We start from the raw sequence: 21,715 nt of genomic DNA, 5'->3' as shown, positions 1-21,715 counted from the left end.
TCCCTCATGCAAGAGTCAGTATCAGGCCATATTTTCCTCAGAGAGCTTTCTAGATATGGTGATCATAAAGCATGCTTCTATGGTCACTAGCTTTGCCAAGATATATGAACCAAAAGTGGGGTTAAGATCTAATGGGAGCTCACCAAGGACAGCTGGACTGGGACTGAAAAAGCATGGGATAAAACCGGACTCCCTGAACATGGCGCACAATGAGGGCTGCTGAGAAGCCAAGGACAATGGCACTGGGTTTTGATCCTACTGCATGTACTGGCTTTGGAGGGGCCTAGTCTGTTCGGATGCTCACCTTCCTAGACCTGGATGGGGGGGGAGGACCTTGGACTTCCCACAGGGCAGGGAACCCTGACTGCTCTTTGGACTGGAGAGGGAAGGGGAGGGGAGTGGAGGGAGGAGGAGAGAAATGGGAGGCGGGGAGGAGGCCTGGAGGAGGTGGAAATTTTTAATAAAATAATAATAATAATAATAATAAAGACTTGTATCTAAGTATTCTCAACACAACTTCTAAGAAACTGCAATATTAAAATTAAGCAATGAGATTATCATTTTTCTGATTTTACAGGAAATATTAAACCATCTTGCATTTCCTCATAATTTTTGATTAAGGTGACTGCTTATTCTCTTGCTTTGTAGACAGCAGCAAACACAATCATGGAAACCTATTGTACCCAACAAGAATTTGTTCTAAGACAATATTTGACTAATCCTAACAAGCTGGGAGGGAACATTTAAAACCACCATGCTGTTGCAAATGGATGGAACTAGAGAAAACTATCCTGAGTGAGGTAACCCAGACCCGGAAAGATAAACATGGTATGCACTCACTCATAAGTGGATACTAGCTGTAAAGCAAAGGATCATGAGCCTATAGTCCATGACCCTAGAGAAGCTGATAACAAGGTAAACCCTAAGAAAAATATATATAGATCCACCTATATAGACAAAATTGGGAGCATGGGGGTGGGGAGAGAAGAGATGGTGGAAGGGGAAAAGGAGGGAAAGGGGGAGTTGGAAGGAGAACTTGAGAAAGATAGTTGAGATGAAGGAAGGACAGAGATGAGAGCAAGGAAAGAAATATTTTGATTGAGGAAGCCATTATGAAGCTAGCAAAAAAACCTGGCACTAGAGAAATTCTCAGGAATCCACAAGGATGACTCCAGCTAAGACCCTAAGCAATAGAGGAGAGGGTGCCCGAACTGGCCTTGCCCTGTATTCAGGTTGATGAATATCTTAAATATCACCATTAGAACCTTTATCCAGCAACTGATGGAAACAGAGGCAGAGACCCACAGGGAAGCACTGGGCTGAGCTCCCAAAGTCCAGGTGAAGAGTGGAAGCAGTGAGAATATGAGCAAAGAGGTCAAGACCATGATGGGGACACCCACTGAAACAGTCTACCTGAGATAATGGGAGCTCACCAACTCCAGCCAGACTGGGAAGAAACCAGCATAGGACCAAACTAGACCCTCTTAATGTGGGTGACAGTTGTATGGCTGGGGCAGACTGCAGTGCTGCTGGCAGTGGCACCAGGATTTATTCCTCCTGCTTGTACTGGCTTTTAGGGAACCCATTCTCTTTGCATGGATACCTTGCTCAGCCTAGATATAGTGGGGAGGGCGTTGGACCCTCCCCAAAGAAATGTGTCTTACCTGCTCTGAGGAGTGGATGTGGGAGGGATGGGGGAAAGGTGAAGAGAATGGGAGAAGGGGAGGGAGTAGGAACTTGAAATGGTATGTAAAATAAAAAAAATAGTTTTCTTTTTAAAAAACAAAAAACAAAAACAAATCACCATGCCGAGACTGTAATGCCCACAGTCTGCACTTCAGACATTCTACAGACCCAGGGACTTTAACACAGTCTAATTTCAAGGATGTTCATCAATCAAAGCCCAAATCTCTGATGACATAGAGATGCATTATAAGCAGAGGCTAGGGTTGACTGGCATTTGTTTATGTAATGTCCGTCTTCTTTCTACTCTACACAAACAGAGGCTTGAAAACTCCCCTTGAAAATGTTTTGTTTTGACTTTTTATTTCTAATTCACAAAGAAACCCTAACCAAGACAGAAGATGGAGTAGAATCGAAGACTTCTTTTAAATAAAGAGATAAACAAAACAAAAAAAAAGAAAAAAAGAAAAAGAAACTAAGAAATATAATGTAAACCAGAGAAAGCATACAAGATCATGATGTTTGGAAGATTCCAAAAACATTCTAAATAGTCAAAATAATCCACAAAGAAAACACAAATAGAGAGGAATTGCTAAATAAGATTTCAAACCACAGTCAGTGCATTCATTGTAATAAGTGGATGCTCTGTGAAGAGCAGCAGAGGCCTGGGCTAGTAGTAACCACTCGAGAAGATCTGGGGCCAGCAGGGCTCTGTCCTTAGGGCCTGTGCAATCCTGGGCCCCTGGCTTGGCTTCTGTGTATTAAACTTCAATACTCAGGGTGCACTGAATCTTCAAAACCCAAACCCAGGATATTTGAGCATAACAAGAAATAAATTAATGGTGTATTATAAACCCCATGAATTATACTTGAGTAATTCCATTACTGAATAATGAGTCCTTGTTGATATAAGTCAATAAATAAATAATAAACAAAAGTCCTTTGCAATAGAAAAGGATAACAGCTGTGCAAGATACAACAGAAAGATGTGTATCTTTTTTTTTTTTTTTTTTCGAGACAGGGTTTCTCTGTGGCTTTGGAGCCTGTCCTGGAACTAGCTTTTGTAGACCAGGCTGGCCTTGAACTCACAGAGATCCATCTGCCTCTGCCTCCCAAGTGCTGGGATTAAAGGCGTGCGCCACCACCACCCACTGAAAAATGAGTATCTTATGAGAAGCATATGAGTAACAGATGCAAGAAATAATCAAAAGCACTAGTGGGGAAGACCGATAAAATGTTTATCTAATTGTAAATCATCCCTACACATGTATACTATAACGGGAAATAGTGGCAGCTGCTAGTTTCTGTGGTCTCTACTGCCTCCATAGTTGGCATCTACCTACTGGGGTGGCATCACTAAGCACTCAGTTGAGAAGAGACATGGCTCTCATTCACTGTCTCACTACTAGAGAGTGCACTGCTAACAGCATACTCAAACAATAGCTAAATTCACTTGGTTTTAGGGAAAGCCTCCCCACCACCAAACAGTAAACCAATAAAACAGTGGGCAAAATAATCATAAATAAATAGTTGCCAAACATGGAGAGAAACCCGATGTTTATTTTAACACGGTAATTATTAACAACCTTCAGATAATTTCCTAAGCTGACAATGGAAAACAAACTATCTAATTAGGTATTTATATTTCTTCTTGCTTTGAAACAATGCTGTTACTTTAGAGACTAAAGCAAACACTTGATGCTTTACTCATGTTAAAGACTTCAGGGCAGTGGGCTTTGTCTGCCTGTTTGTTTGTTTGTTTGTTTGTTTTTGTCGGTCACAAGCAGACGTGAGCTGTTCCACCTTGTCTGGAGGTCAGAGAGTTTGTGCTTATTTTTGTTCTCACAAAGTTGTTAACAACGGGTGTGGCTACAAATGAGAGAGTCTGACCTACGTGAGGTTAATTAGTATTTTGAGTGTTGAAGTAGAAACGCTCCACCTGGACCTAAGGTTGGAGAATTCAAGTCTATTTACCTTGAGTCATGCTAATGAAGCCTGTGGCCTTCCCCCTTCCTCTTTGGAGTGAAGTACACAAACGTGTGGAAGGATAAACAAGGTGCGTTCAGTATTCACTGAAAGTCCCTCTTGATGCTGTCCTATGTTTCTCTCTTATTTCTCCTATATCTCTGTTCCTTTTGCCTAATAATTCTAATCCTCACGCTCCTACCCTGGAACGTATGAGTTCAGCCAAAGCTGACTTTTGACAAATTTTTGGGAAGATTATAGTAATGAACTACCATGCTCAGACCAGTCCTTTGTTTTTGAAATACAATAGAAATAAAACCAATCTCCTGGTAAAATATCCCAGATGGAAGCAAATAGGCTTGGGCATCACATCAGCCTGGGTTCAAATATTCAATTCCCTTCTACGAACTATGCAGGCTTAGTTAATGAATTAGTTAATAAATTCCCATGGTTTTCTAAATTTTTCTTCATGTGTACAACAAGACACAATGCATAATTCAATGACTGTCTCTTTTTGAGTGATCTCTATCTTTTTTGATTATTCTCTCTCAGTTTTGCCCCACCAATGCTCTCTTTTGAGTTTACTCAATACGTTTATCAGTGTTAAAATTACTCTTGACTTAATAGTCTATTTATAGTCAGTAGAACATTTCATATTCTATCCAAGCAAGTGTTTAGAAATTCAAATGTCTTCAGATGAGAGTACATAAAAAACATGGTCAAGAGACTAGAATGAGTGAGTGAGTTCTGACCAGCCCTTCCCCTCTTCTGCATGGTCTTTCCTAAGAGGTTCACTACAAGGACATTTGGACCCAGTACTCTTTGACTACCGCCTTGAGTATGTCACCCAAGCTGCCACCAAAGTACCCACCTTTTAGATTCAGTTAAGACAAATGTATGTGACAAACTCATAGTTATCTCTCAGAAGCTGAAATGAGCCTCCGAAAGAGGAACTTCTTCCCTCTGAGGTCGGAGATTACAAGGCCTCTGTGAGCCACTACTTGCCTGCGGTCATTTTTTCCATACATGGGAAGAATTTATTGGAGAATTAAGCCAAAGAGAAGAACAGTGGAGATCAGAGATGGAAAACACACCAGCAGAAGCATTGGCCAAATACTTGCATTCAATTATATCTTAAAGAAGAATCCTCTGTTTAAGTTTGACTCTGTCACTTGAAGGCATTGAGTGTTGGGGCGGCTGACCAATCCCTTGTCTGAGGGGTGTGGCCGCTCCACGGGCAAAAGATACCTTTAAAAGAACCGGGTTTGGGATAGGCCGGCCCCTGCTTCTTCTGCTTGGTTCTCTGCTTCGCTGAAACCTCGGCTTTGTAAGTGTCCCCCGCTTTCTCCTTTTATTAAAACTGATTCATTCTAAAAAAGGCTATTTTGGTTATTTCCAGTCTCCACCGACCGCCACATCAATCGAGTACGACATCAGTAACAAAAGGAGCGCCAAGCAGACGACGTGGTGCTCATGGGCAAGGTAGATGAATAAAATGGTTAATGGGAAGCTGTAAGCAAGCTTCTCACCATCATCACACTTCCTGGCAAATAGCTCATTTCCTCTTAGCTCATTTCCTTACTTGCAAAAGGATGACTAGATTAGATATCACCTGAAGTCGCCAGCATCTTTCAAATTTATGAGTTGGTATACACACACACACACACACACACACACACACACACACACACAGTTTCTGTGCATGATTGAAACCTCTCCAAGTGCAGAGCCACTTTCCTGCTCTGTGTGCTCTGTGAAGGGAGACATTTTCCTGCAACAGAGCCAGTTCCTCACAAGGTTCTGTGTGAAGCAGGAAAAGAACACAAAGAGTGAACATATTCCCAAAGACGGAAGACATAATATCATTTCCCAATGAAGGAAGAAAGGATCTCAACTCCAGGATAGGAATTAATGTGCGAAAGCTTGGCTGGTGTCACCGCTGGGTCCTCACCTGGGCAAGGCCTAATATTACACATGATGGTTTCCACGGCATGCCCCTCACATGGCCGCCCGCCGTGCTGAGCTGACGGGTTACTGCAAGTTCTGGTCCTGGTTTGGTTGCCATGTCCACAGCTTCTTGTGCATTCTTCCCAGAAACTCCATTCTGACCAGTGACCATCCACTGCAGGAAGGTGAAACCATTACACCACCAGGAAGATTCAAATGCAAGCACTAATCCCAGGGGCAACCCAAAGGTAGGGAACAGAAGTTTGAGTCTATTAAACACCTGCAGAAGCATACCTGGACACAACTTCTTTTGACAGTGTCGTGTCTCTGAGTCTGACCCTTGGCATGGCCTCCCACCATTGGCTGGAAGTGGGTTGTTGCACAGTCGGCTCCTCTTTTGGATGCCTTTTCCACACGTGACACTGCAGGGCCTCCAGGCAGACCACAGCGAAAACCCACCATGCACTGCAAAGAAGACATTGCATTGTCCCAGGTTTGCAAGTGAAAACTTCTAAGTCTAATTTCACCGAAGTCACACACTGCATGTAGAGTTGTGTGAGATTGCTCGGGAACAGCTATGGAAGATTTCCTTTAGGGGTAATCTAGAAATAAGTTAATATCTAGAAATAAGGGAATAACTCAATCAGTTAGATTCCTCTCAGATCTTCTGCTGATTCATGTGGTCATGGCTATGGGAGAAATAAAAGATGAAAAAGTTTATGTTTTGCTTACCATATATATATATATATATATATATATACATACATACATCATATATCATACACATCACTTTCTGAAAGCTTTTGCTTAATTTTGGATGAAAACTTACCTTATGAATGATTATGAATTATGAATGATTAGTGTGGCATTTGAAGACTCTAAACTGTGTTGCTTAAATCTCCTTAGTTGATAAGTCAGAAGGAGACTGGGTATCTGAGCTGTCTCAGGTTCTGCTTCCTACTTACCTTGGACTATGATGGGCACTCTGACAAGGACAGAGCCCATCAGGTTTCGGGCTACACATTCATATTCAGAGGTATCTTCCTTGCGAGCAGAGGCGATGTACAAGGAGCTGTTAGACAGCATGGTAACTCGGTTATCCCAGGGGATGGGGTGCCCTTGGCGGGACCATGTGATGGTTGGCTGAGGTTCACCGGTTGCTTGACAGTCCAATATGACTCTGCCACCGGCATCCACAACAGTTTCCACAGGCTCAAGAGTGATAACGGGAGGACCTGTGAGGAAAGTAGATAGTGGCTTTTAGTTGTGAAGCAGCTATGTTAATATTTTATCTTATAAAATGTGGTGACTTTAGTTTGAAAAGAATGATAGGGCTCTCGACATTGAGTAGTATGAACTAAAGAGAAGAAATGATGGTTGTGGGGTTTTGAGTTGGGTAATAAGGTTTGTGTTTGGATAAATCAGTAACACACAATGGAAGAAGATCTGATGGGAGACAGTGGGGGGGGGGTGGCGATTTGTATATTTTTTAGGACATTAACCATGAAATGTCTGTGAGACATTCACATAAACAGGCCTAGATGGAAGGTAGATTCAGATATGTTCACATAGAAATCTCAAAACTGAGATGCTGGTGAGGAATGTGGATCTGTCTTCCATAATTGGATGAGATGGCTTGAAAACAGAAAATGACATGGTAAAAAGATGACGAGACACAAAAAGCATATGAGGGCACTAAGAGAGGGGCAGAAGGCTGCTTTGCAAATGATACAGTGAACTGAGCACCAAGGAATCACAGGAGAAGAAACAGGAATCCTAGCAACGAAAGGAAGGAATTTCGGGAGGAGGGAGAGGCTGTCAGCATCTGGGCAGGAACAGCAAACCCAAGTGAAGGTCCTGGAAAGGACCAGATATAAAGGGAGTTGAATGCAGCTGCAGGCAGGATGCTTATCTCTGTATCATTCTACACACCTGCAACTTAACTTAGGAGGGGCTTCCTTAGGGAGGAAGATCTCGAACAGCGTTTTAAAAATTGGGGACGATCATTTCAGCAGGGAGAAGATACCTCCATTTGGTGGAGATAGAGCTGGCATTTCTATGACCAGATGCTTGACCCAGGGAGTGGGGTGGTCGTTCACAGCATTTTCAGTGCATGCTAAAGCCTATGCTTTTCTTTCCCCCAGGAAATCTTGGTGCCTTTGCAGTTGAACAAGTGAGTGGAGGGCAGCAAGGACATTGTGGAAACAGCAGACCATAGGGTGACCACACAGTGATGGGGAGGCCGAGCTAGGAGAAGGCAGACTTCTCAATGACACTCCAGCATGGTGGCGGCCTATTTTACATACAGAAATGTGCATGGAAGCAAACACGTTTTGTTGTAATACTTATGTGCTAGTGCTTTATAATGCATTACTGACATGTCTTTGAGAAATGTCACGTTCTCACCTTAGCTCTGCTGTCTCAGTAACCATCCCATGGCAGCCTGCTCTTCTATATGAACCATATAGAACATAGTTACCAGGCGGAATCATTCCACTGATTCACCTTTCAATAAATTCTCTCATCCATATAGACACGGACCCTGCTTTCATTTACTTCCTCATATTTAAATAACATTATGTATTTGTAAACTGATACCAAATCAAGCAAATGCCTTGGGCTTATCATTCACACTAAATGCCAATAAAGTTACTAAATAAGCTTCTCTGCTCATGATACCATGGCCAAGAAAATTATGCAGTTGAACTTAGAATTATAATTCAGATACTGTAGATATTTTTGATGCCTATATAGCTATAATGCAATACAAATATAAAATTCCGTGTGTACATATTTCATGGTCAAACAAAGCACATCATTTATGTCATCATTAATCAAATGTGAATGTTTTATCTGAGTGAAAACACTGCTCTGGGCTTTGATCTTAATGTCAATAATATCTTTGGCCTTTTTAGGCTAGCTGTCAGGATTTGTACGTTAGCTGATCTGATGACATTTTTCTTGACCTGGGTCAGCGGAGCCTGTCATGTTTCTCTAATTTTGCATGTGCTGATTGCTGATGAAATTTACTGAGGGACTCCATGAAGAGTCTACTTAGAGTAAACAGTTATTTAATAGAAGAGGGCTGCCAGAAGCCCTTCTGAGCTCCGTTAAATTACTCTCTATTTTAATACATAATTTTCCTTATTATTGAAAACAATTTTTTTCTACTGTAATATAGTTAGTACATATTTTAGAAGCACATAAAATGACCCCTTTGTAAGCATGTGGCAAGAGTCTGGGGAACCACAGAGAGCTCTCTCTGTTGTCAGAGTGTTTGCCACCAGAACGCTGTGACTGTAAACTATGGGTGTCAGATAAGAGCAGAAAAGGATTGTACAGGAGTGTATCGGGGTTATGGTTCACGACCCTGCTCCATTATCACCAGGAAAGGAGACTATGCATAATGCTAAAGTTACTCTTCAGGTTGCAAGTTTAAAGGAAATGCTCCTTCTTCATTTGGCAACCTTCCCGCTGTTGTGTTAGCTGGAGATGGACAGAACAGCTTACTCTGCAGAGTCAGGCTCATGCTGCGCTCCACCACTCCGGCCTCGTTGGCAGCCACGCATGTGTAGTCGCCAGCATCTTCATTCTATGGGAATAAGTGTGATAATGAGAACAGAGGTCTGCAGGGCTCGCCACTTTCTCAGTGCAATAGTTCATGTGAAATCCCAACTAAGGGAAAGCCTTTTAACGAAAATAGAAAACATCACCCACGTCTAAGCTCATAGCTAGGTTGAAAAATGAGAGGAGGAAGAGAAATGGGGAACAAAAGAGAACTTCTAAACTTAAAAATTTTCATACAATATCGAGTACTAGGAAACCAAAGTAAAAATAGCATCATTTTGTTACCACCTCTTTAAAATCATGAAGGAGAAATGTAAATGTGATGGTTATGGCCATCTTAAAATCCATTAAACCAGCCAGTACAAACGAACCAACACTGACTTCTTTCTAACTTGAGCTTTTGAAAATGTATCAAGCTGGGCTCCTAGGGTATTTGAAATTAAGGAAAGTAAAAAATGAATTTACTTGTAATAATAAATTACAGATTTCTATAAATTTGTACCTATATGACATAGAAAACATCGTATTTTCAGTACGATATATGTGTTTAGCTTGAAGTTTTAATATATTATCTGTATGGAAGTTTCTTGTAGGCAGCTGGAAATGGGACTTGGAAGTCTCAGGACTGAGGCTGCATATTTAGGACTATGAAGTTGTATAATTGAAAGATTTTGTAAGAATATTAACAGTGGGATTTGAAAAGTCTTGAAAGTTTGAGAAATAGTAATAGTTGAGTAAAAGGAAAAGGCACCAATGAGGAAAACTGAGACTTAATATGACATCAATTCAAATAAGAAAAAAATCTCAAAACTGAAGTATTGACCAACAACAGCTAATATTTAAAAATAAGGAAAATAAAGCCCAAGAAAGGCCCACTGGACTAGGTATAATGTATTAATGTATTTTAATTGTTATTTTAATTAAGAAGCATCTAAGGGCTCACCAGGTGTGAGTTAATAAACTGTTTGTACTCTGGAATATTTAGATGAATCACCTCTTTACACTCCTTTCCTGAATAATGAAGCACTATCAAAACCTTATATATGTGTTAGTTTCCAGTAGGTAGAGGCTGCTCATTTGTTTCCCAACTGCTCAGATGCGAATTAATCACTCAGAAACTATATTAATTACAACATTGCTTGGCCAATAGCTTAGGCTTCTTATTAACTAACTCTTAAATTAACCCATTTCTATTAATCTGTGTATTGCCACAAGGCTATGGTTTACCAGGTAAGATTCTGTTCTGGTGTCTTTCTCCTTTGGCAGGCACATGGCATCTCTTTGACTCTGCCTACCCTCTCTTTCTGTCTGTTCTGGTTTCTTGCCTGGCTTTATTCTGCTAAGTCTTTGGCAGAAACAACTTTATTTATTAACAAATAAAGCAAAACAAATACAGAAGGACATCCCACATCTGTTTTCTCATGAAATTTATCCTATAATTTACTTATAAACCATGTTTATAAATTTTTGATCTTCTTGTTCTAAAATAGACTTGAGAAGTTTATCTCCTACTATTAAATAATAGATCAATGATTGGGAAAAAGCAACAAAATAATCATATTGCCTATATTTATTTGAAAGAACAACAGCATCAACTTGTATTATTGCTTCCTTCATAGTTTCAAAAGAAATTAGTTGCTGTGTGAAATAATATTAAACATATCATGGAACACTGTTCATCCACAATAAAGGCTAGAATCCTGCTATTTGTGACAAGATAGATGGAACTGGAAACTATTATGATAAGTCACACACATCAGGTACAGAAAAATAAGTGTTGTGTGATCACACTCATAGAGGGAATACACAAAGTCACACACATCAGGTACAGAAAAATAAGTGCTGTGTGATCACACTCATAGAGGGAATACACGAAGTCACACACATCAGGTACAGAAAAATAAGTGCTGTGTGATCACACTCATAGAGGGAATACGCGAAGTCACACACATCAGGTACAGAAAAATAAGTGCTGTGTGATCACACTCATAGAGGGAATACGCGAACTGAGAGTAGAATGGTGGTGGCCAGAGGCTGGGGAGTGAAGAGGAGGAAGTGATGGAAAAAAAAGATGAATGGGTACTGGTTATGATTACTAAACATGAAAGATTCTGGTGCTTTATTGCACAGTAAGGTAAATGCAGATAAACAGCAAAAAGCTAGAAGAAAGGGCTTTAAAGATCTCCATCACAGCATCTAATAAATGTTTAATATGATTAAAACATTTTACAATATACACAGATTGAAACACCTCATGCTATAGTATTATTAATAGGTACATTATTCTTATATATCAGTTAGAACATGCATTTCAAACATTTAATTTTAATTAACAAATTAAAAGAAGGAATACACTAGCTTAGATTTCACGGCATACACAGGACTATAGAAGAAATTTTTCTTCTCTATGCCCAACTATGAAGGGCACTGACGCAAGACATAGCAATGTAGATTGTGTCAACAACTCCAGCGAGACTTACCACAGTGCCATAGATGGCCAAGGAGCCATTACCCAGTTGTTGGATCCTGTGGTTAGTTTCTATGTCGGCCCCCTTTCGGCTCCACTGGATTGTTGGGGCAGGGTCTCCTCTCACCTCGCAGTTTAGGATTGCATTGCCGCCAAGTGGTTCAATCCAGTTAGAGGGGTAGTCACCTTTGAAGACGGGAGGCTCTGGGAAGCACCATAAGATAGGCAGGAGAGAAAAGCTGGTGCTGAGTTCCTGTGTGACTCTTGACCCACATAGCCATATAATTTAGCACTGAGGGGAAAGCTACTTTGAAATGTCTTGGGTTTTCCAGAACCATAACTCGTTTGAATCCCCAGGTAATATTATCAATTTCAGTTCTCATACAGGGAGAACTTCATGCCAATGTCCTTCTTATTTACCCCCTTTCTTACTTGGCGTGTGCTGTGCACGTGTGTGTCTGTGAACATACGTGGAAAGGTGCTCTTGTGGTTGTGTATGTGTGCAGCCCAAAGTTAACGTCATGGGTCTTCTTCAACCACACACCACTTTATGTATTGAGACGGAATCTCTGTCTTAACCTGAAACCCACCAATCCTAGCTGGATTCCTCGCCAGCTTTCCTCTGGATCTCTTGTCTGTCTCCTGGGTGCTGGGCTTGTAGGTGGCTGACACATCTGCCTCGGTTTTTCATGGGCTCTGGGCATCCAAACACACATGCGTTCTACTGTCTGAGGTGCAAGCACTCAACCACGGAACAATCTCCCCAGCCCCTTTCTGCCTGTGAGTTGTTTTTGGTTTTTACTCTTGTGAATCTGTACATGTTTGTGACATTGGAATAATAAACTGCAGTCATGTTGTATTACTTCATAGTGAGGAAACAAACTTTCATTATGAATAAATCACAAAGGGACCAGGGAACGCTTTTACCCACCTTTCACGTAAACAAATCCAATCGCTTTCACAAAGCCAACGCTGTTCTCGGCTGTACACACGTAAGTGCCCGAGTCCTCCGTTGACACCCTTTCAATAACAAGTTCACTGTGTCCATTGACACTGTCAAAGTGGGCTGAGGAAACAGATTAGGAAACAACACAGATGCCTCTCAGTGACCTAGGAAAATGTCACAGCAGCATAATATTTTTCAGGTTAGATTTATGAGCAAGTCAGCAACTGAACCATAACCGGACAAGAGAGCCCTTGCCACACAGCCTCCCTTGAGCTATTTACTATGTCTATAGACACTCGTTTGAAGAACCCAAACAGCCCACAGAACAGGAAGAGAGAATGAAAACAAACACCTCTGAAAAGCATTTTAAAGTGTTCCTTTCATCTCAGCCAGTTGCTTAAAGGAGGCTCATGATGGCTCTGAGTTTCAAAACCCTTTCCTGCAGAAATACGGCCTTTTCCATTCCATTTATCTCACCAGTTTTCTTCCCAAACAATTTACATCAATGGTGGGCATCCCTTCCAGCTGTAATTCAACTGACTTGGCAGGTTGTGGGAAGTCATGAAAATATATCCCTCGTAGGTAATAACATCATGATCAAATCCAAAATAACTTAAACTTCCTCATAAATCATACATGCTGAGGATGTAAATATTTACAAAGAGGCTATAATATTTGGATGAGAACTTTATACGAGCATGCTAATCTTAAATCAGCCCATACCAAATAAGTTGCCGCCTGATTATGTATGGCTACTTTGTGTGCATTCTCTCACTTAGTTTTAAAGAACTCATTCAACTGTATTAGGCGGGAAAGTAAGCTTAAAAATGGAAATAGCAGAATTAGTATTTACCTGTAGAAAGATGTTCTGATTCTTAGACATTGCTTTTTCTTTACCAAGGCATAGTATGCTATTACTTAGATGATGTAGTTGATGAATTTCAATCATTCACATAATTCATTATGACAGAAAAATCTCAAGCTGTTATGCTACTGCTTCCCTAGCAAGGCATTTGATAGATGCAAATCAGAACTCTGAGGACAGACAACTACTCATTTATGATAGCGTCTTTATACTCGTTACTGAAAGCATCTTCCGTGATAAAATCAAACAAGATTATATACACACATACATGCATGTAACAACAATAAAAAGAAAGCTCTGACTTTGAAAGAGAATAAGAAGTGGTATAAGGGAGGATTTGGAGGGAGGAAAGGGAGGGGAGAAATTATGTAATTATATTATAATATCAAAAATAAAAGAATCCACAAAAGTAAATAGACGTGTCCTTCAGGGATGAGTGGTCTGGGGTTAGGCACTAACTTCACACTCAGAATACACAACGGCTACACATTTGCTGTGTCGATTAACCTCTTCTTTTCTGAGGTTTATTCACTCAATGTGATATACTGGTACTGTGTTCTGTAAGATAAGTGAATGTGCAAGTCTCTAGCATCAGCCCCTTAACCCACTAATGAGCAATGCACGGGGTCCTTCAGAAGTAACTTTAGAAGCCTAAGATACAATACCGTCTCCTTTGGGGGAGATGGTTGTGTTGTTGTTGTCAAAAATTTTCCTTGTATCTTAGAATGTATACTTTTGTGACCCACTTATCCTCTCAAAAGAATAAATAGTGCATCTGTAGTGAGGAAAAGCACATAATTTTAAGTGTTTTTTGCCCTATTCATTTGCTTTATTTAGTGACATCTCATATAGCACAGGCTGACCTTAGCTCACCAAGTAGTTGAAGATGACCTTGAACTCCTGATTTTCCCATTTCTCAAGTGCAGAGATTGCCATTTCACAGAACAGAAGGAGTCAACTCTATACTTGTAACCCCTCAATGACCTTCAAGAGGATGTAGAGACTGGGCCACACTGCTGAATGGATGCATGCATTCAAATGGGAAGAATGAAACCACCAACCTGGAATAATATTGTTGTTGAAGGTCCATGTTAGTTTGGGCAATGGGATGCCGGTGGCTTTACAACTTAAGCGTAGCTGTTCTCCTTTATTTAATGACAGGTCTCCAGGAAGTTCAGTAAAGGTGGGAAGGGAATGAACAGTTAGCGTTACAGTATGTGTATCTTCACCAGCAGCATTGGTAGCAACACATGTGTAGGTGCCAGAGTCCTCCAGCTAAATAAACACAAGTTTTCCAAGTGTTAATACATTACAAGCTCCTACACAAAATACAGTTTCAGCACTTCTTCCCCCAAGGAGCATGCTTACCTAATGGCAATTTAAATTTCCATCTTTTAGCATAAACCACCAAGTGAGATTTTGCCTACTGTAATTTGAAATGTGTGCTTTTAAGCATAAACCCATACCACACAGAAGTAGAACAATTATTTCATAAGATCATAGAAAATACCACAGGATCTGCTGCTCTGCAACGTACTAAAGGAGAAAGAACCCTAAAAGGCAGTTGGCATCTTGAATACATAGTGGGCCTTCTGGGTAATGGGATCAGAGACCAAAACCATCAGAGGACATGGTGGGATGAAGGCCAAGTTCCCAGTGATTCTGGAGTCTCCCTCGGTGAGTCCTGTGGTCAACATCATCACTCACTATACTTGACATGTGGGCAGTACTGAATTTGAGCTTGAGTGTCTTCCCTTGGATATCACTCCGATAGCTTCCCAGCTAACACCCAGCTTGCTTTTTCTCCATCCATTCCTGTCGTTTCCCCTTAACATCAATGTCTTCATGTTCACTTGTGAGGGACTCAGTTTTGGGTTCTCTTTTAGTTTTGTTTTGCACTCAGACCCTTGAGGATCTCATTTAGTATCATGGCTTTAAACAGCACTCACATGCTGATGATTTCCAGTGTCTCAAACCCAGATTTTATTTAAAAATTCTAGTCACAGTGAACTTGTTAGGATTTCTGCTTGGATAACCAGCTGATATCTGATGGCTGCAGTTGCAGCAGGAGAGGCCAGGGGGTTGACATTGCCCCTTCTCTTGCCATTCGCCGTCACCTGCATTTTCACTGATGGCTGTTTTAGCGTCCCCATTGCTCAGACTATTGGACTCATATTTTTGAGTCCTCCTTTGCTTTCACCTTTTCCAACACCACCAAAAATCTCCCATGATGTGCTGACTTCAAAGCATGTGCGGAAAACCAAGTTCTTACTCTGCTATAACATTCAGCAATGAGTTCTGCCATCTGACCTTCTTCCCACACCCTTCTGCTTCTAACCTTGCATCCCTGAAGTCCCTTCTCATCACCATGACTGTGCTGGCTAGCTTCCTGTCAACTTGACACAAGCCAGAGCCCTCTGAAAGGAGGGAACATCAACTGAGAAGATGCCACATAAGATCCAACTGTGGGGCATCTTCTTAATTAGGGATTGAGTGGGGGAGGGATGAGTCTATTGTGGTGGTGCCACCACTGGGTTGGTGGTCTTGGGTTCTAGAAGAAAGCAGGCTGTCCAAGAAATGATGAAGAAGCCAGCAAGCCTTCGTAGCCTGGGCAGCAGCTCTTGCCTCCAGGATCCTGTTGGAGTTCCCGTACTGACTTCCTTGGATGGTGCACAGTGATCTGGAAGTCAAATCACTTTCCTTCCCAATGTGCTTTGGTCATTTCATAGCAGCAACAGTAACTCTGACCAAGACAATGACTGATTCTAATTCTTCAGAAAAACAGCGGAAATAGTATCATTCCCCGGCTGAAACCTAAAAGGAATTTTGATTCTCACCACGAGTAGGAAGAAGCCTTGTTTTATTATCCCCCTGATTGTTGTTCTTTTAAAAAATGCATAATAACACTGATGGTACCGGGTGAGGCCTCCATTTCCCTCCTATTCCTTTTCTCATGCCTTTCCTTTGCTATTCCTGGCTGCCAGTTTCTCAAACATACCTGGCTCATTGTCACTTAAACTCTTTGGTGTGTCTCAGTGCCTAAATAAACCAAGTTGCTCAATCAAAGAGAAGGTGCTTAATAAATATGAGATGAGTTGATTTAATGTGTCTAAATGCACCGAGGTTATGTATATATTACTGATATTTTTACCCTGGTCTAAAATATTAAGAATTTTTTTTACCTGAAGCACCAAAGAATTGGAAATATGAAATTTATCACCATTAAGTATATATAAAAACAATCTGCCGGGCGGTGGTGGCGCGTGTCTTTAATCCCAGCACTCGGGAGGCAGAGGCAGGCGGATCTCTGTGAGTTCAAGGCCAGCCTGGTCTACAAGAGCTACTTCCAGGCCAGGCTCTAAAAAAGCTGCAGAGAAACCCTGTCTCGAAAAACCAAAAAAAGAAAAAAGAAAAAAAAAAACAATCTAAGTTTGGTTTTATGCTTTTTTTCAATGAAAACTTAACATTCACCCACCCACATGTCCCAAGTTGTGACAACTTAAGTTAAAAATCTGTTTTTATGGAAATAAAGTCTTAAAACATCTAGTTCATATATATCATTCACTAAAAGAATTTTACATATTTCCCAAGCCTCCCATCTACTATGAATAAGATACCTTTTTGATGGGATCCTTTAAATGTATCTGAGGCACTGTCTCGCAGGTTTTAAATATTTTTCTCTCAAGGCCTAGAAGAGTGATTGCATCCAAAAATAGACATATTAAGTACAATCACACTGGAAATCAAGCTGTTTCTGCTTGCTGGCTACTGTTCTACAGATTCCAAACAGGGTGCCTGAGGGCATGAAATGCCTCATTAACATAGTTCTGTAGAATTTCCATTTTGTTTGTTTGAGACAGGGTTTCTCTGTGTTACGGTCCTAGCTATGCTGGAACTAATTCTTGTAAACCAGGTTGACCTTGAACTCACAGAGATCCACCTGCCTCTAGGATTAAAGGCGTGCACCACCCACCACGACCCAGCCAAGTTTCCAATTTTTGCTTTTTGGTTTTTGTTTTAGGTCAGTTATTAGAAAGGGTTATTTTAAAACCTACACGGGAAAGACACTTTCTTGGCATTATTTTTCAGACGTGCACAGGAGTGTCTGGCATCTCATCCTCCTGATACATAGTGAAAAGTGCCGAGAACAGCACAACCGCTTAGACTTTTTCCAGAAAACTAAAACAACCAATGTAGGAGGAGTTCACTTGACGGTTTTAGCTCTTTTGTTAAATACACTACTAATTCCAATGATATAAAATGAATTGTAAGAGAAATTAATCTTTTGTTGAGTTTATAGGAGTATTGCCTTTCAGTAGTAAGGAAGTACTGCCGAGCTAAATTGAGAAGAGGAGGGAGGTGAATTAATCGCTTGGCTCTGTGGTGCGTATTCACATCCACTAAACTTACCACAGCATTTTCCAAGACAAGCTCGCCATCTGGCCGGGTAGTGGATTTCCCTAACAAGTTGGCTATCAGAACACTGTCCTTTCCCCAGTGAATCGCAGGCGTGGGGATTCCATCAGCAACACACGGGAGAACAACTTGGGAGTTCTCATTGACTGTGTAGTGTTCTTCTGTACTTTGGATCCTTGGAGGCACTATGAAGAATTTAAAGACAGTCACCCAGAAAATTGAGCTCACGTTGAAAATCAGCACATAAAAGAGCCCTTCGAGGGTGACTTTGCTAGAAATGTGACAAAAACAAAGAACTATGAAATAGTCCCTTGTTGTATGAAAGCAATGCGTTCTTAAATATTTCTTTGTATTCTTTGAAAATTTCATATATGTATACAATGTATCTTTAATCAGGTCCATTCCTCTTCCCTGCACAACTAACTCCTCCCCAAATCCCTTGGGCACACCTCCCCAAATTTCATGTCCTCTTTCTTTCCTTATATTATTGGTATGAAAAATGAGGAAAGGTTGTTTTAAAACATAAATAAAAAATAAAAATAAAAAATAGAAATTTTTTCTCTCTTAATAACATGGTTATGGTGTCCCTTCCATCTACTCCTTCCAGATCCTCCCTGCCTCCCTTCCCATATGCGCCCACTCCCTTTCTGTCTCTCATTAGAAATCAAACAGGGTTCTAAGGAACAATAAAATAACAAGATGAGACAGAGACTAACACATTGGAATTGGACAAAACAAACAGAAGGAAAAGAGTGTAGTAGAATCAGAGACCCACTCGTTCACACATTCAGGAATTCCATGAAAACACTAGAGTGGAAGTCATAGCAAATATGCAGCGGACCTAGTGTACACTCGTACAGGCTTGGTGCGTGCTGCCTCAGTCTTGTAAGTTTATATGAGCTTTGATCATGTTGATTCAGAAGGCCTTGCTTTTTTGGTGACCTCCATCCCCTCTGATACTTATACACAAGTTATCTGTCTGTCTGTCTGCCTGCCTGTCTGTCTGCCTGCCCATCTATCTATCTATCTATCTATCTATCTATCTATCTATCTATCTATCTATCTATCTATCTATCTACCTATTATCTATCTAAATATTATTTTTAACTCACTGAGTTTACAGTTGCTGACAAGGGCATTCTCTGGGGCATGGTCAACCCACCCGTGGCTACCAAACCAAAGAAAATTAACTCGTCCTTTCCCTGCAGCCATCAACTCTTAATGGCGTCTCTTCTGGGGCAGAGTTTAGTAGCTGTTCCTCACCCATGCTAGAATTTTTAACTGACTTTATCTTGTGCTGGTCATTCACTATTTTGTTTTAAAATAATGTTTTATTTATTGTTTTGGAATCTTCTGCAATATCCAATCATATTCATCCCCCCTTTCCAACTCATCCCAGATCCTCTCCTACCTGTCTACCCATCCAACTTGATGCTCTCTCTTTCTTAAAAAACATCAAGACAAAGCAAAACTAATAAAGACAAGAAGAAAAACTTCATGGAATTCAGTTTGTGTTGGCTGATTACTGGGTGTGGATCCCACTCTTGTAGGGGCTACAGTCACACACCTGTTTACTCTTTTTGCTGTTTTGTAAAACTGGATCTCTTATAGCACAAGTTGGTCTCAAACTCACTAGTAGTCAAGGATTTGAACCCTTAATTCTCTTGCCTAGACTCTCAAGTGCTCAAATTTTAGACCAGGGCTACAATACCTTGTTCATAGTAGGTTTCTTTTAGTTCTTTATTTATTTGAAATAAAAAATTAAGGCTATGACTTTATACGTGACATTAGCTTTAGCCAAACATGGTACGTTTAATATCTATGCCTCATTTTAGAAATAGTTTATAAATAATTTGAAAAATAAACCATATATTAGAACTCATTGTTAGCTAGAAGAAGTGTTTTTCGTTTGCTTTTTAATTGTCTATGACTGGGGTTGTGGTTTTAATGGTTCCTTAAAAAAATGTCTGCTCTTATTGTATACCTTGGTACACACAGGTATTTACCCTTACATTTAAAAATCTTATTAATGGTTTTGTGGTTACTTGACACATGAAAAATTTTGATAAAATGTCTACAGATATTTGAACAGAAGAACTTATTTTCTTGAAGATAAAGACTAAATGCATAACTTCTAGTTTAATGGATTAATAAAAAAAAGAAATCTAGTTGGAAAACTTATGAAGGATCATATTTTAACTTGAGTATACTACTCATTTAATTAAAAAGAATTTTACTTGAAATAATCATTCTTGCTATGAAGTGAAGCAGAGTCAGATGCAGTTGAAAAATAAAAATTTTACAAATTTTTAACAAAGTAAAAAGCAAACACCACTTAACAAAAAAAAGCTACCCCCCCAAAACAGTAGTTAGAGAAAGTTTAATTTGCTACTGTTTCCTACCAGTGACATTAGTGGAGATCCTATCATTAATCTTGGAATAGACAATAAAACTAACATTTTAATACTGGGCTCTGATTGTTCTCCATGGACGGGCTCTGTGGGAGCCTTCTCAGCTTGGTCGATCACCTTCCTGGACCTGGGGGGAGTTGGGAGGACCTTGGTCTTAGCATAGAGTGGGGAACCCTGATGGCTCCTTGGCCTTGAGAGGGAGGGAGGGGAGGTATGGGTGGAGGGGAGGGGAGGGAAGGGGGAGAAGGAGGGGAGGGAAGGGGGAGGAGGAGGGGAGGGAGGGGGGAGGAGGAGGGAAGGAGATGGAAATTTTTAAATATAAAAAAAAATAAACCATGAGAAAAAAAATAAAAAAAATAAATAAAAATAAAACAAACAAAAAAAACCATATTTGATATATTTTATGTGCTTGAGTATTTATCATCCATGTATGTAGGTTTGTGCCTAGTGCCCAACGAGGCCAGAAGAAGGTACTGGTTCTCCTGAACTGGGGTCACAGACTTCTTTGAACTGCCATGTATGTGCTGGGAATTGAACCAGGGTCCTTGACAAGAGCAGCTTATGCTTTTAATGGCTGATCCATCTCTCCAGCTCATTAATGCTGATTTTAAAATATTTTGTTAAACGTCTTAATACAAAGACAGAAAAAAAGTCATACAGAAAAGAAAAAAGACTGTGTTGCCTTAAAACAATGAATCTTTAGTTCTCATAAGGTTTAAACTGCATGTGTTTTCTGGTTCATATACTGATCATTTTTGAGCCAACATGACGACGCTTCAAGAAGTAAAACAGAAGAGTCACAAAATGCACATGTCACCACATAAAACAGTCACAGAATAAAGGGGGTGATTTTCCTAGAAATACTGATGCCATCTCTCACACAGATGTGTGCACACACAAGCAAACACAGCTTATGGAACACAGGCTTGGAGATCAAGCACACAGGCACTGTTCTCCACACACTGGTTTTGACCGTCATGGCATTTGTTCTTGGTGATCTTTTCTCATTGTCACAGTGACACAACAGATGGAAATAGATAGTTTTAAACAACCTACCATGGACAGTGAGTGTGGTGCTCACGCTGCTGGATCCTGCCACATTAGCTGCCATACATGTGTACTGACCAGCATCGTCAGGCTGAGCAAATGCTATCTGCAGAGCGCCTGAGCTCAGGATGCGCTGGCGAAGGGATTCGGTAACTGCATGCCCGTCTTTGTGCCAGGTGATGTTAGGTGGTGGGAAGCCCTCTGCCTCACACAGTAGAGAGACAGGCTTATCCACAGCAGTGACATATTCCTTCTGATGAGAACTAATGGCTGGAGGAACTAAAAGACAGAAGGTTCAAACTGAGTGTACAGATCACCTCCCATGGTCCTGCTGCGGTAAAGCAACACTGCGAGGTTCTAGACTGTTAGAACCGAGCGCTGTAGTTTGGTTTTTGTCTGGA

At 40.6% G+C, this 21,715-nt stretch overlaps 1 protein-coding gene across 1 annotated transcript in view; it reads right to left on the bottom strand.

The window, feature by feature from the left end:
* The window catches only part of Hmcn1 (hemicentin 1), a 445,711-nt gene that overhangs the window by 41,776 nt on the left and 382,220 nt on the right, over positions 1 to 21,715 (bottom strand). The window contains exons 81-89 of the mRNA XM_038349717.1: positions 21,324 to 21,593; positions 17,851 to 18,041; positions 14,502 to 14,715; positions 12,561 to 12,695; positions 11,643 to 11,833; positions 9,106 to 9,187; positions 6,561 to 6,830; positions 5,890 to 6,060; positions 5,600 to 5,770 (exon numbers count right to left, since the gene is read on the bottom strand). Coding sequence (XP_038205645.1) covers positions 5,600 to 5,770; positions 5,890 to 6,060; positions 6,561 to 6,830; positions 9,106 to 9,187; positions 11,643 to 11,833; positions 12,561 to 12,695; positions 14,502 to 14,715; positions 17,851 to 18,041; positions 21,324 to 21,593 — 1,695 coding nt within the window. The remainder of the gene's footprint in view (positions 1 to 5,599; positions 5,771 to 5,889; positions 6,061 to 6,560; positions 6,831 to 9,105; positions 9,188 to 11,642; positions 11,834 to 12,560; positions 12,696 to 14,501; positions 14,716 to 17,850; positions 18,042 to 21,323; positions 21,594 to 21,715) is intronic.

The sequence above is a fragment of the Arvicola amphibius genome, chromosome 12, assembly GCF_903992535.2.
Source record: "Arvicola amphibius chromosome 12, mArvAmp1.2, whole genome shotgun sequence".
Lineage (NCBI taxonomy): Eukaryota > Metazoa > Chordata > Mammalia > Rodentia > Cricetidae > Arvicola > Arvicola amphibius.
This window is presented reverse-complemented; position numbering and strand designations above follow the sequence as displayed.